This window comes from Martes martes (assembly GCF_963455335.1).
Source record: "Martes martes genome assembly, chromosome: 17".
Lineage (NCBI taxonomy): Eukaryota > Metazoa > Chordata > Mammalia > Carnivora > Mustelidae > Martes > Martes martes.
In genome coordinates, this window is record NC_137905.1 from 11,308,282 (window position 1) to 11,323,988 (window position 15,707).

Genomic DNA, 15,707 nt, shown 5'->3' on the forward strand with positions numbered 1-15,707 from the left:
ATGTCTTCAGTATCAAAATATTATATACCTACTTTCTTTATGGGTCGACAGGGAAGCATTTAGTTTTGCACTTGAAAGGGAATGAGAGACCACTCAGTTAAGTACCTGCATTCTCCCTGCCCCCTTGTTCTAGAAGTAAAGAAAAACAAGCTTATAGAGGTGAGCTGTCCTTAGGGCTGTCCTGGTCATTTGCTTGTTACTTAAAACCATGTATCACCCTTTCCCTGCTCTGTCTGGAGGCTCAGGAGGGTTGAGTGATGTAGACTGAGAACCCTAGGCTCCTGGCTTAGCAAGCTTCCAGCTGAGCACTAGAGAGAGAGGGCAGGTGAAGGGCAGGGAGGAGCCAGGAAATTTCTCCCCACTCTCACTCTGCCTGGGCAGCTTCTCGGTAGCAGCAGCTGAGTTTTTTAGCTTCTGCTCCCAAAGGACACCCCCTGCTTCCATAATCCGCTCCTGGGCAGCTCCCGCCATGGTTCTAGCACTACTGGACAACGTCAGCCTCTAAGCTCTGGAAACACAATCTTCTCATTTTCCCTGTAGCCCCTGGAGTTAACAACATCTTCTTGCTGTTGCTAAGCTCTGAGCTGTCTCACCACCTCACATTGGCAGATCAGCTTTTCCATTTCCTGTAACCAATTTCCTCTGATGACTCTGCAGTTTCAAATGCCTGGAGTAGTTTCTGTTTTTCTGACTGGGCACTGACTCAGAGATCAGTTTAGCATCGGAACTAAGGTATTTTTTAATCTGTCACAATATGATCAAAGATTAGATGACATGCCTGTAGGAGTGCCACGCAACCATTATATAAATATATTTTTTAAACCACTACTAAAATAATGATAACTCCCATAGGCTTTATGCTATCAATAAATATCACAATATTATAGAATGAGTAGGAAATACCCACTATTTTTCTTAAAAATTTGATAATTGAATTATTTCCTACCTATTCTCTATTTGTCATCCATCATTACTTCTTCCACTTCCAGATTACTTGATTTGAAAGCTCATATAAATCTAAGATTTACCTGTGTTTTCAATAAATAAACATATTTTCCATCCATCTGCCCCCATCTCTTCATCTTCGGTCCTTAAGATTCACTCTTTAGTAGCAAACAACAGCTCACTTCAAAATTTTACATCAGTGTTGGAATTCACTCCAGAAATGGCTAGTATATTCTTGCATCATCTGTTTTTTTCTTTTGTCTCGGTCTTTTGTTTTGGTTTTTACGATTTTGTTTATTTATTTGACAGAGAGAGTCACAGGGAGAGAGGGAACACAAGCAGGGGCAGTGGGAGAGGGAGAGGCAGCCTTCCCGCAGAGCAGGGAGCCCGATGCGGAAGTTCAATCCCAGCATCTGAGCCGACGGCAGGTGCTTAAGGACTGAGCCACCCAGGCGTCCCTCATCATCTGCTTTTGATGGCCATAACTTATTCCATTGTGTGAAGGTGCAGTAATTTACTTAAGCAATTGATCTACGGCTGGTGGGTTAGATCAATATTTTGCTGCTACAGACAATGTTACAGTGAATATCCTTGCATACATTTCAAATGCACAGTGAAAGTGAAGTTATAAGATAAATCCCTAGAGTCTGAGTCCCTTTTTGGTGCAGATTATTTGGATAGATTTAATGTATTAGGCAACATTGTTTTGGACTCCCTTCCTTCAATGCACTAAAAACATTCATTTCTTTCTGAAGAGTTTTCACCTATTTATTCTCCCACGAACAGAGCTTGAGAGTTCCTCTTTACCCAGGCCCCACGGCAATACTTTCTGTGTCTTAAATTATTTGGATCACTTTCAAAATGTTGATTTCATACACACGGTATTTGAACATACAGCACGGGCATACTTAAGCTTGCCCCACCGAGCTGTGGCCTTGGGAAAATATCCTCCCCGCACCCCGTTTTCTTTATAAACTGGGCATTATCATAGTTCCTAATTCACTGGGTTGGGAAGATTAACTGGATAAATATATATAGCATACAGAATAATGCCTAGCATATATGTTTTTATTCAAGCAAATAATCCCTCCCTTATTTATGACTTTAACTTAAATTACTTACAAACCTAGAGACAGATTTAGGCCATAATAAGTGTTCATTCTTCTTCCTTTTTAAATGATTTTCTTTAGGGGCACCTGGATGGCTCAGGGGGTTAAGCGTCTGCCTTTGGCTCCCATAATGATCTCAGGGTCTTGGGACTGAGCCCCGAGTCAGGCTCTTTGCAAAGTGGAGAGTCTGCTTCTCCCTCCCACTCGCCCTCTGTTCTCTCTCTCTCTCAAATAAATAAATAAGACCTTTTAAAAAATAAATAAATGCTTTTCTGTAAAGTTAATTTTTAGCTTCCTCTTATGCTGAACAGTAGAATCCATAATACCATGGTTTTGATGCAGTAGTTAATAATTTTTTATGAAAAGTCATCACATTAAATGCATAACTATTAAAGTTAAACAAGACATTATTTTGTTATATACAACAATTTGCCAAATTATGTCTTAAATAACACTGTAGTTTCAACATTCTTATTTGTTTAAGTCTTTTAAGAAGTGTTACCTGACACCTGTTTTCATTTGCTTTTCTTTAATCGTGAATGAGGCTGGAGACACTTTCACATGTTTACATATCATCTTTTCTTTTCTATGAACTTCCTGTTTATATTTTGCTTCCTTTTTTAAAATAAAATAAAGCTTCAGGGGCACCTGGCTGGCTCAGTCAATACAGCGCTGCAACTCTTGATCTTGGGGTCACAAGTTTCAGCCCCATGTTGGGTGTAGAAATTACTTTAAAAAATCTTTAAAAATAAATAAAAAGTAAAAAATAAAGCTTTATTTTTTATTAGTAATTCTAAAGAGTGTTTTGTGCCGGTGCTAATAGAATTTTCTGTGCTAACAGGAATATTCTGTAATTGCACAAAAACAGTAACCACTGGGCTCAGTATAGCTACTGAGCACTTAAAATGTGGCTAGTGCAACTGAGAAACTTTATTTTTATTTTATTTCATTTTAGTTGAGTTTTAAACTTAAATAGCCCTATATAGCTAGCGGCTAACATATTAGAAGGTCTTTCTCATTAGAAAGGCAGAGTTAAAATGTGGTTTATAACTTTTTTTTTTTTTTTAACCTAGCATTGATCTTTAGCTAAATCCTTCTTGCACAGGAGTTTACTGGATCTAAGATAAACTGGCATCCTGCTGATTATGCTTTGTACCCAACTAAGAATCTATACTTGGTTGTCAAGTTCGTTTATTGAGTAATCCAGTGGTTCCCACACTTTGAAGCAAACGGGAATCACTTGGTACTATTTTTTAAATTCCAATACCTGGGTTCCCACCTCTAAACTTTATTCAATGAGCAAGGATGCTGCCTGGGCATTAGAACTCAAATAAGCAGCAAAATTTGGGAACCCCAGATAGAACCTGTAATCAGTGAGTACCCTGGGAGTGATGAGATGCAGGTACATCAAAAAAAGGGGTTGACAAGTGTCTCTGAGGAGTCATATCACTGACAAGGCATCAAAGCTGAAGGTCCCCTGAAGCTGATGGCTTTCCTGATCTGTGGTGGCCACACCCACTCAGCCTTGGCCGTTGTGACCTAGTCAAGTTGTTGGTATATTAAGAAGCTGTTCAGTATAACTGAGCATCCATTATGCTGTTGCTGGTCTCTATTCCGTTTTAAATCTAAGTAAACTTGCGGGTGAATGAAGTCTATTTGGTCATTGTCAATCTGAATACAAATCTTAACCTACGACCACTACTGCTGGTGAATCAAAGTGAGCATCGCCATCGTAAGGCTAAAAGTAATTTCCAATTTATACTCTTTCTTTTAATGTTGGTTATGCTATTCTTTATGCAGCTTTCTTTTTTTTTTTTTTTAAGATTTTAGTCATCCATTTGACAGACAGATCACAAGTAGGCAGAGAGGCAGGCAGAGAGAGAGGGGGAAGCAGGCTCCCTGCTGAGCAGAGAGCCCGATGTGGGGCTCGATCCCAGGACCCTGAGATCATGACCTGAGCTCAAGGCAGAGGCTTAACCCACTGAGCCACCCAGGCGCCCCTTTATGCAGCTTTCTAAATATCTCATTTTTTATCTTTTCCTCTGTGGCATCTGGATTTGGTTCTCTTGCATAGAAAGACATGTGCCTCCCAATATTATGTGTGTTATCTATCCATTGCCTTGTGTTTTCTTTCATTACTTTTTTCTATGCTTGTATCATTTTTAAATATTCAATTCATCTGGCATCTATTTGGATATAAAAATATTATTTGCTTTCTTAGAAACCACAGCTTACTACATTCTATACTGATTAATTTCCTCACATATTTTCAATCATACATCTATCTTGGGCAAATCCCTAAATGTATTTGGGCTTAGTAATGGATGTTCTCTTGTTCTTTCACTATGCTTTAATGTGCCAGTATAAACCTGTTTTAATTAATATAGATTTATAAAATTTTCCTAACATGTAGGTTCTTCTTACCACTGTTATTTTTTGCTAACTTACCTATTTTCTCATATATACTTTTTATATGTGAAATTCAGAATGATTTCACTTTTATGAGTTATTTTAGGTAGAATGAGTAGCTTTATGATACTGTTTTCCACTTCAAAACAGATATGACTTTGCATTTAATCACATCTTTTATGTCCTTTGGTAATATTCTAAATATTACTTTTAGGTATCTCATACATTTTCTGCTAGGTTTTTTTCCTTGATACGTATTCATTTTTGGTTCTATTTTAGGTGGAGTATGTATTCCTTTTATATTGTCTATTGTTATTTATACATAGAGAAATTACTGATTTTAAAAATTAATTTTATTGTTAGGCACATTATTGAATTATTTTTTTAAATAATAAAATAATCCTCGTAGATTTTTAAGGATTATATTGTATCAGTGCCAAATCTTATCTCCTCCTTTCTAGTTTATGATTGAAAAATGCTTGTAAGTTCAGAACTTAGAGTCATGTTAGGGAAGAGAGCTTAATACATTGATTTTCTAGAAGACCTGGTTGCCTAAGTATTTACAATCAAAGAAACATTTCAAAGAGACAGAACTGTTCCAAGAGAGAAGAACTCCAAATGTAGCCTCCTGAGACTGGGAAACTAGAGAAGCCAGAAATGAACATCTACAATATTACATCACAGCAATGGCAAGAGGGAATGCAGAAAAGGGGGTGATGTTCTCATTGAAGGGTCATATGGGAGAATGTGCGATACAACTAGAAGGTGTATTTAACACATGTTAAATGGTTGACAATTTGAGAATGATCCTGAATATAAGCCTGCCCTCTGAAGAGGGCACCAAATCCAATCTCCAGCTAACGCTAATCCCTTCTTCAAATAAATTTTATTTTGCCTGCATAGAGACAGGTCATTTTGAAGAATGCGAAACAACAGTGCCATTTATCTTATCTCGTTGTGTATGTGTGCCTGCAGTTCATAGGGGTTCTCATATATATATGTATATTACATAAAATATCACATATGGCTATAAAGTTCCAATATGTGTGTGTCTAAGGAAGTTTATGAGAAGGGACTGACATAAGTACATTATAGAATGAGCACAGATGAAGGAGGTAAAAGAAACCACACGACATGAGAGAGAAGGTAGCTTGCAAACTGTTCTGATCCACAACTGAAGGAAGCCACATTAAAAACCCTAATGCGGACACCGTCAGTCATGCGCTAATAGGTTAATCATTTTCAAAAGGGTGAAGAACTCACAGTTAAACAGAAAAACAAACGGCAGGTTTCCTGCGGATACAGACAACTTCCATTAACAATGTCTTTTTGGCATTGAAGTAGAGGCCCGCTTGAAAGGCACATGCAGCTTAAAGCATTCTCCAGGCTTTCGTCCAAGGACTGAGGAAGTCTTGCGATCCATCAAGCTTGACGATCTGACATGTTGACATACACGCCAGCAGGACCGTTGTAGTCCATATCGCCACAAATGATTTTTGCAGGCTTAAGTCACCAGAATAAGGGCTCAGCGGGGGAAAGAGCTAGAAAAGCTGTACCTTGCAGCTGAGCTTGCTATACACCTCCCACTTGTATTCCTGCTTCCTCGGGTTTTCTATTAAACTCCCCCGGTCACGTACTTATTTGATTACAAACAAATCTATATGTTAAAATCTTTGCAGGTAGTCTTTCTGCCCCGCCTGGCTTTGAGAGTTGACAACTCAATCACTCACGGTGACAGCGGCGTGCATATTTTGTGAATATACTATTATGTCACAGGGGCCCTCGGTTTTTCACAGGCCAAACCCGGAATCATGACATTAAACACGTCTCATTAATAAAAACAAAATAAAACTACTCTAACTTTAGAAATACGCTAAAGTTTTTTTGTTTGGATGAAATCCATAAAAAAGACAAAAAGCAAACAATTCTGTGTAGAAGAATCATGTTTACCTAAGTAATTCATAAAATTGGTACCATCCCGTTCTTTGTCTATGTAGTCTACGGTATAAAAGAAACCTGGCCATGCATCAGAGACAATCTGGATAATTTAGCTATAAAGTTCCTGCACATGTTGATCTATTTAAAATAGTTTCTAAGATGTTACTTTCATGGTATTTCAGCACTTGTTCTTAAATGAGTGAAAATTACACCTTACATTTACTTTTTCAATCACTTACAATAAACTGGCTGAAAAGTCTTTTGATCATAGATGTTGAGGGATTTTATTTTATCTTCCATTTGAGAGGAACAATTTTAGCGGCTTGCATTTTCTAATTTTTTGTGAAATATTTATATGCCATCTACTAGAATACTTTGTATAAATTACATTTACGAGCTTGGACTATAAATTTTTTCTAAAGAAATGTTTTAATGTGTAATTTTACAAAATGCTATATATCTGTCAAGTTTACAGTTCTATTAAATATGTGTGTGACCTGTATAGATAATAAATAAAATATTTTGTCTTTCTTTTTAATGATTATTTATAAAAAGCAGCAGGGCATTTTATTAATTCTTTCAGGTATACAGAAGTCATTGTTTTCCCCAGCACTCAAGGTGGGATTAGATGAAGGAAGAGTGAAGATCCTCACAGCAGCCTTTCAATCCAAGTTGATGGGTTTTATTTTCTTTGTTTCAAAATTCACAATTGTCTTTTCTTTCTCCTTCCATCACACACTCATATAATGGCTTATGTGTTTCCTAACTCTCTTTCATAGATTTCTTTCTATCATCTGGGGCAGAATGTGAAGCTCTTAAAGAAAACTGACATGTTGTGCATGGTCTGTATACAACCCAGAGAACTTTTTTAAAAATGGGTAAAAACATACCAAATAAAGAAAAAGAATTTGGTAATGATATATTTACAAAATACAACAAAGGGTTAAATTCCTTACTATTTGTATCAATTAAAAATTGTACTTTGGCTTAAAAAAAAAAAACCAAATTGATCTGCGTTATTCCAGATGAATTGTCAAGAACTGGGTACAGCTCACCGTATTTCATTTCTCCTGCTTTGACAATTGTAGATTCACAGACAGGGTGCTTCCCTTAGAGCAGCCCCTGAGTCACTGGAGTAGAATAGAATTTTGCAACGTACCTGGGATGAACAGGCACCATGAAGATGTATGTGTGGCATGGGATCTGAGTTGTCATACCTACACCATAACTTTGCCTATCTTACGTGTACACATGGTACCTGTTGCACCAAGTCTTAATTTTGATCGTGACATTCAAAGCTATCCATCCATTTTCTTTACCATAACCAAAAGTCTCCTTTAGACCTTCCAAAACTTGACAGTCCGTTCTGACCAGTAGACTCACTGGTTATTACATGAGATACTATATCTCTGGGTATCTCCAATGTCTACGCTTTTGTTCAGCCTTTTCTAGCTATATGGAATAGCTTCCTTAATCCTCCCAGAATCTAAGTTACCATGCTTTATTCAACACCCGTGTGAACCCAGCTTTTCTGACAAAGTCGGTCACGATGATCTGTATATTCCACCAATTTCCAAATCTCTAGAAGTCTATATCCCATATTTGCATACTTCTCTGAATCATTTTTGGGTTTGTTCTGATGTGTTTTATCTCTTTGATGACATTAACACGAGCTCTTTTAATATCTCCCAAAATTATTTTTACAAAGTTAGACCAAGATTAGGAGATTGATGTATTCCAATCTATTCATTCATTGATTTTTTTTCTGTAATACACTCAACAAAAACCATGTACCACACTAGGTAGGCAATGCCAGAAATGCAAAGATGAAAAAAGATAAACCCTCTCCCACAAAAAGGTTCAAAATTTGTAGGGGAGAGAGAAATGTACCATCCTAACTCTAAATAAATTAAACTGGTAAACATAAGTGCACTAAAAGGCAGAGGTGATCATGGGGGAAAGGAGTCACTATAATAAAGTACATTGTTTTCGTTCATTCATTTATTCATTCCCTCATTCAGTCATTCAACAAACACTTAGTATTTGCCGGCAGCATGACAGGAACTCTTTTTTAATTTAAATTCAATTTAGTTGACATATAGTATATTATTAATTTCCAGGCTAGAATTTAGTGACCCATCAGCTGCATATAATACCCAATACTCATTACTTCCAGTGCCCTCCTTAATGTCCATCACCCTGTTACCCCATCCCCACCCACCTCCCTTCCAGCAACCCTCAGTTTGATTCCTATAGTTAAGAGTCTCTTATGGTTTAACATGCCAGGAATTCTTGAGATTTTGGATGCTGAGATGAAAAGTTGGAAGATACAGCCTCTATTTTGAGGGTGTTCACACTCAAGAGAGGAAGACAACAAATTACAGCATAGTCTAAAAAATAGCATTACCTTGACAATTAATTGTGATAGATGTCAGCTATCTTTATATCGATTAGTTTGGATTAGTTAGGGATATTATTATGCCTCTATTTCACCCTGAGTACCTCATATCTTTTTTTTTTCATTTGTTTATTTATTTGAGAAAGAGAGAAACAGAGAGAGAGAGAGAGTATGTGTGTGTGTCTGTGTGTGTGTACTAGTGGGGGGAGGGGCAAAGAGAGAGATTCTCAAGTAGACTCCAAGCTAAGCACAGAGCGTGATGTGGGAATCAATCTCATGACCCATGAGATAATGACCTGAGCCTAAACCAAGAGTTGTCACTTAACCGACTGAGTCACCCAGGTGCCCCAATATCTGAGAACCTCACCTTTAATAAGAGTAACCAAAAAAAAGCAAATGGCGTGGTCTAGGTTTGGATTTCCCCAAGCTTAATGAACAGAGAAACAATTCTCATGGTTGATCCATCATTTTAAGAGATGTCAAAAACGTACGTTTTACTTAACACAGCTAAATATTACCATGAATTAGCCTCTACTTATCTAGTTTAAAAACCCAATGCTAAATTTAGAAAGAGAGTAAAAGATAATCCAAACACCTAGTTAAAATAAATACCTCATTAAGCTTTCATTGTTATTGGTTCATAATTACTGTTTATTTTATCCCTAGTTTGAATGGTTCTCATGAAATTAACTCAGCCGTAATATCCAGTTTTTCTTGCTCTTCTAGACTTGAGCTTGCTTTGGATTTTAAGGCAGCTTTTCTCAAAAATGCTTACAGGCAACTTCTTCCAGCCTGACTGTTAGGGTCTCTCTGGAGACAGAGCTAGGCTACTTCTTCTCAATTCAATTTACATCAATAAACATGCGTCAAATGGCCACCAAGTATTTTAGAGATACAAAGGTGAGTAAATCACAGTCCATTTCTTCCATGAATTGATAATGTACAACTGAGTTCTAGGAACTTTCAAAAGAGAGGCAATTGACTGATCAAAGAAAATTATCATTATGTGCCCAAATAGGCTTCCAAATCATCTGTGTGCTAAGAAGGATGCTTCATTAAGTTACTCATTTTCTCTGGTTCTAGCAGCTCAGCCAGAGGAAAAAAAAAGAAAGAACGTTCTTTGACTGAAGTATGTTGTCCCTGGCCCACGTAAGATCCAAACCAATACCGTTCTACTAGCAAAGATCCTTTCTTCACCACCAAGCAAACTGCCTACAGCTTCATTCTCCCACCAGGTGTTCATATATAATCAACCAACTGCAAATACCACCCCACTCTACTATAAACTTCCTCTTCATCAGTCTCTTACAGGAGCTATGCCCCTGCCCATAATATACAGCATTTTACACACTTACACACTTTTAAAAGAATAGAGAATGGTTTATACATGTATACATTATATATCTATATATGTATATTTATATCATATAAAAATACTCCAAGTATATATACAAACCTCCATATACGGGGGGGGGGGAGATGTTCAGAAATCTCTGAGTCATCAGAGTAAATAAAAGGAAAAATTCTTTTAACCAAGATTTAAATGAAGACCATGTAAAACCACTGTGTTATTGGACAAAACCTAAAAAATTTTCTACAGATTTTACTTCTTAGATTTCCACACTATATAATGGGCATATAAGATTTTTGTCCAATTTCTGAGGTCTCTGAGATAAATTTACCTTTAGTATTTTCAAAAGTTATACCATGAAATGAATATTAACTTATTTTTTCTTGAAAAATGTTTCCTAAGTAATTCCAAAAATTCTCTTTCTCAACTTAGTTTAGGAGATTCGTAAACAACATTCAGAGATGACTCTCTCTCTTTCCCTGAGAGACTGTATATATGTATTCTGTCAAAGAAACATACCCAGATGCTGTCTTCTTGTCGATATTGTTTCCAGTTCCTGCCACTGTCACTGAACATCAGGAGGTAGCTGGTCACCCAGTTGGAGCTCCCGTATCCCCCCTGGGTGGCCACAGCGGTGGTCTCCATTCTCTCTCCAAGGTCAATCTGCAACCACTGGTATTTGTTTGACACAAGTGGAGACCAGCCACCAGCTCCTTTTATGCAAAGAGAAACAGAAGAAAATGGGCAAAAGATTCGTTACAAATCTGTGAGTGGATTAGAGATGCTAGTAAGACTGTATTTCTGGATGGAATTTAATAAAGTCAAATTTCCAAAATATGAAACTTCTCATAATTGTAGAATAATACAGAAAAACAAGAATTTACTATAAAAGGATGAAGCTTGTGAATACTTCATTTCTAGGTATTATAACTCCCTGGCACTGGGGAGAACCAAGGATCTTATCGAAAGTTTAAAGTACTTAATTTGACAGGTAGACATTCCTGTCTACACTTGGAACTAGCAGGTTTGCTGCCCACACATGATTAGGTAATGATTTAACCTTCAATCGTGGTTCACACTGTGGTGGAACTAGAAAACTGCCTTTGGTATCTGATCACGTTCAGACTTCCTGGAGAAAGAAGTACAGCTTTAAGCCTGACAATACAGATGGTCAAGGAACCGTCCCTATCCCCACTGTGTTTACAGTCCTGTGGGAATAACAGACATTGAGAAGCATGTGTGAAGCACAAACATTAATGGTGAGACAGGTGCAGGGAACAATAATATAATAAATGATGGCGGAGAGTTCTATTCAGTGGAAGGCTGGACCTGGCTGGCAACAGTGGATGAGAGGCAATTAAATTTTCAGAAATTTTGCAAGCTGATTGTTAAATGTAGCCATGGTGGGAATATTTAAACCACAGAAATTGGCAAACTCTACAAATCAGTCCGCACACCCAGCCCAGCCAATTCACTAACATGACACTGGTTCTATCCTGTCCGTGGAAGGGGTTGGGGGATGGGGGATGGGATATGGGGGAGGGACTATCAGGGAAAAAGGTCATAGAGTCGGGAGTGCTTGAGCACTCGAGAGTGAAAAATAAGAATCTACTGTATGTCCAAGAGTGTACAGGTCCAGCAGAACTTATCACATTTTCTTTTATTCACTGCACACCAGAAATATTAGAGATGTGACTACTGTATGTCTTGTTAAGATATTTCATTCTTCCAGTTTAATACAATATTGCCTTATTTGGGGAATTTATTTATTTTAAGTAATACTGACATTGATAATTATATAAGTAATATGTAATCATTGTACAAGTCGTGAAATAGGGTTTAACACCTTCTTAAATTCATAATTATTGAATATTCAGTATCTATTAAGATGCAACGTCTATTACATAACACCCCAAATAAGAATATGAGCACATGTTTTCTTTCCCCCATTCTTTTGTCACCCACCTTAAGGCTCTGATATAACGTCTAATATTTAAGTAGAAGATCACCTCAGTGAAGTCAGTCAAGCAGAGAAAGCCTGTTATTGTACGGTTTCACTCAAATGTGGAACATAAGAAATAGCCCAGAGGATCACAGGGGAAAGGAGGGAAAACTGAATGAGAGGAAATGAGAGAGGGAGACAAACCAAGAGACACTCTGGACTCCAGGAAACAACTGAGGGTTACAGAAAGGAGTGTGTTGGGGGGACACGGTAACCAGGTGATGGGTATCAGGGAGGGCACGCGTGGGGATGAGCTCTGGGTATTATATGCAACTAAATAACCAGCTGCTCACAAATGGGAACTGACCATCCTCTTGGCAGAGCCTCAAAACTGAGTCAATACAGCATTTAAAACAGAATTACATGACAACAATATCTTCTCTCGATGGTATAACACTAACTCCTGCTTGTATTTTGGTCTGATTCCCAAGTTACTCACCACATTGTCTTTAGAACTAGATACTTTTTTCCCTCAAATTGCCTTTCTTCTTGGAATAAGTCATTGTTCAAAAAAGTGTCTTCCACTCCGTACATCAAAAGTATAATGCTCTCTCTCCAATGCTCTCTCTCCCTTTGATCGAAAATATTTATACATATTGTAATTTTTATTGGTTTGTGTTTGCTTTTCATTTGCTCTGTAGCTGCTCTTAAAGACTCTGGTTTTGCCCAGTAGCCTGAATGGGTGGCATTCTCTTGGTCACCAATACCAGCTATAATGTTTAAGTCAGAGGAGAATATTCTCATATTTTGAGCAGGAGGTCTTGTTGGTTCACATGGGCCCCAGCTGCATTTTTGGTGACTTGGTGTCATTTATCCAGCACAGCTCTGCTGTCGCCAAGAAGCAGCCCCTATTCTTGTCGCCTGTTATCTACATGGAAGAGAATTTGTTCTTGAATGATCTGAAGACTATCTTAAGTAGCATCCTCCCACAAATAGCCCAGGAAACTCCTGAACCCTCTGTGGGACCTGTTCCCACGGCATTACTTTTTAAAGCTAGGCCAAACGTCCTTCGTGTTCCATTTCTCCGGATGCAATCAAACTCCATCCTTCCTTTTCCACTTATTCTACTTTACTGAATATTTACTGAGCAAGGGAGGGCTTTGTATCAGGCCCAGTGGGAAGGTTTGTTATCCGACTCTCAGAGCGGCCTACTGAATAGAGGACAAGTCATATAGGGAGAGTCTGAATACCTTGCTGTAGTCCACAGAGCAGCAAGAGGCACAGAGCTCTTAACCAGGACCAGCAGTGCCTCTCATGTCATTAGGATAAATAGAATTGGTATTTCCCAACGGATGTAGAAAAAAGGGAGCTGAGAGAGGTAGGGGAACCCTAGAATTTAGCTCTCAGGCAGTAGAGCCAACTTTCCTCCCTCGACTTAACGAAAACCATGTCTCTCAAGTACAGACACGGGATGGGAGTGGCGAATGGGTAATCATTTCCCTCCACGGTCCTCTCTCATCTTACTACTTGTCCTCAGGATCTACCCAAGTCCGGAAGCTGACAATTTCCTGGAGTCTGATGCTACCCAAGCATCCGCAGTCCCTTTACTGCTACAGCTGTGTATCTCTTTGTATTTTTATCATTTTTTTTAAAACACAGAAAAGTTGGAAAAGAGTGAATGAAGTGTCCCCAGCTGGCCATCACCTCAACCTGACATTTCAACATTAGGAATTTTATCTCTATCAGCGTATACCTCTGGGAAAGCGCTGATTGTTTCAGGTCTTGACCTTTCTCGTTAATTTCAACAGTCTGTACACTTTTTAATATAGAATTTCGTAATCTTTCTCTAGCATTTTGACACTCCTTGATAGAACAGTATTTAAAAAGTGAACACATGAGAGGAGCACAGTGAGGAAAAAAGAAGCAGCAGGACTCTGGTGAGTTAAAATTGGATCATCAATTCTCATCAGGAGAAAGAGGTACCTCTCACTGACCGTTCCCTCTTCCCAGCACCGCTCACTGTTACAGCTGCACTACCCGACTTGAAACATGCGCAGTTAATTGACCTTGAACATTTCAATTTCTCACCTGCGGCGAAAAGGTACTACTGATATGCAAATTAAGCTATATCATTAACGAGGTACACCAATAAAGTAATGGAAATTCGGATGCTCTTGGGCTTTACCAAGTTAAATCGGCCACAGGGAACCCAGAGATTCCCCACGGGGTTTTAAGCCGTTCGGCTCTGCAGAGGCACATGGTCTAAGATGTGATGGAGTGTTACGCTTGTTCTAATTTTAAAACAAATGCCGAAGAGTAACACGGAAAATGCAAACTTAGGGATACGCGTCCAGAGATGGACAGCACACGGCACACTTTGGTAGTGGCAGCCTGCGGGACTAGTAGAAACAGTAATGACAGGAAATGAAAGCTGACTTTAGGGAACAGGAGCCATATGCCCACCACAAAGCACCCAGCTTCCTGGGGCCATGCTGTTTTCATATTTACTTTTTTTAATGGAAAAAATGAAGGGTAAGTCCAGCTGATGGTGAATTCTAAATCACTATAAAGTAAAACATAAGAATTCCTTCTTTTATTTATTAACCAAAGCTTTTAGCGTTTCAACAAGGATTATTCATCCTTAAGGAAAATTTTTAATATGCCCATGTGTTCACGATCACAGAAGACCAACACCTACAGACCAAAGACCACCTCTTCATAACCCCATCTATTCCGTGGTTATTGACACTTAACCCACAAAACAAAACCAGGAGTCTCGTCCCCTCAGCTCACTTTTTTCCTATTCCACTCTCCTTTTTCTCCAGCTGTGGCCTCATCACTGAGACTTGGCAGAATAAAGCGTCATAAGTCTATCCAAACAAAAACATTCGTTGACTCTTCGTATCATAGCCTGAAAACTCACATTTAAAACTGAAAATCCTTCCCATTGATGAGACTTTGAAATTAAATGCTGTAGTACTGTTCTGAGAATTAATCTCAAAAAGCATATTAAAGTGCCTATTGATTTCTCTCACACACAGCAAGCATGTGGATACATGGTAGTCGTTATTTTTTGAATTGTAAAACAATTATTATTATTATTGACTCCAAATAAAGATTTATGATCACAGCACTAAATTCAGCTTTGAAAATACTTAATTCCTGAATGACCACAAACACAGCATCTCTTTTATCTGTTGCCTACCACTTTTAAACATCAGTTTCCTGGGGAACTTGCTTCGATAAAAAATGTTGCTGTGAATCGCAAGGAAAGAAAAGCAAACTATGAATTGTCTAGTGCCTATTGTATGTTAAACACTCTTCTAGAAATTTTATGTATCATATTAAGTTTAATTACTAAAATTATCTAGTGAAGTGAAATGTCCTAACCTCTCTTCAAAGAAAACTTGAAAAAAGATTTATAGAGGCAAAGTAAGTTTTCCTTATATTATGCAAATTAAATTTTCCCAGTGTTCTACAAATCATTTTAGTGTAGGTAAGAAATTACTTATTTTTAAAAATAATTAAAACTCTGTGAGGATCTCATTTTAAAAGTCATTTCCTTTTCAGTTCTTCATCCCTGAAATATTCAGTTCTTTACCCCTGACATCATAA

At 38.0% G+C, this 15,707-nt stretch overlaps 1 protein-coding gene across 6 annotated transcripts in view; it reads right to left on the reverse strand.

Annotated features, from left to right (window-relative positions):
• CNTNAP4 (contactin associated protein family member 4) overlaps positions 1–15,707 on the reverse strand; it is a gene marked incomplete at both ends in the record, with an annotated part of 234,878 nt that overhangs the window by 151,960 nt on the left and 67,211 nt on the right. For 5 of the 6 annotated variants that reach the window (XM_080828715.1, XM_080828716.1, XM_080828717.1 and 2 more), the window contains one exon: positions 10,670–10,863. In XM_080828715.1, the coding sequence (XP_080684841.1) occupies positions 10,670–10,863 (194 nt within the window). The remainder of the gene's footprint in view (positions 1–10,669; positions 10,864–15,707) is intronic. The other variant, XM_080828714.1, reaches the window with a different exon arrangement.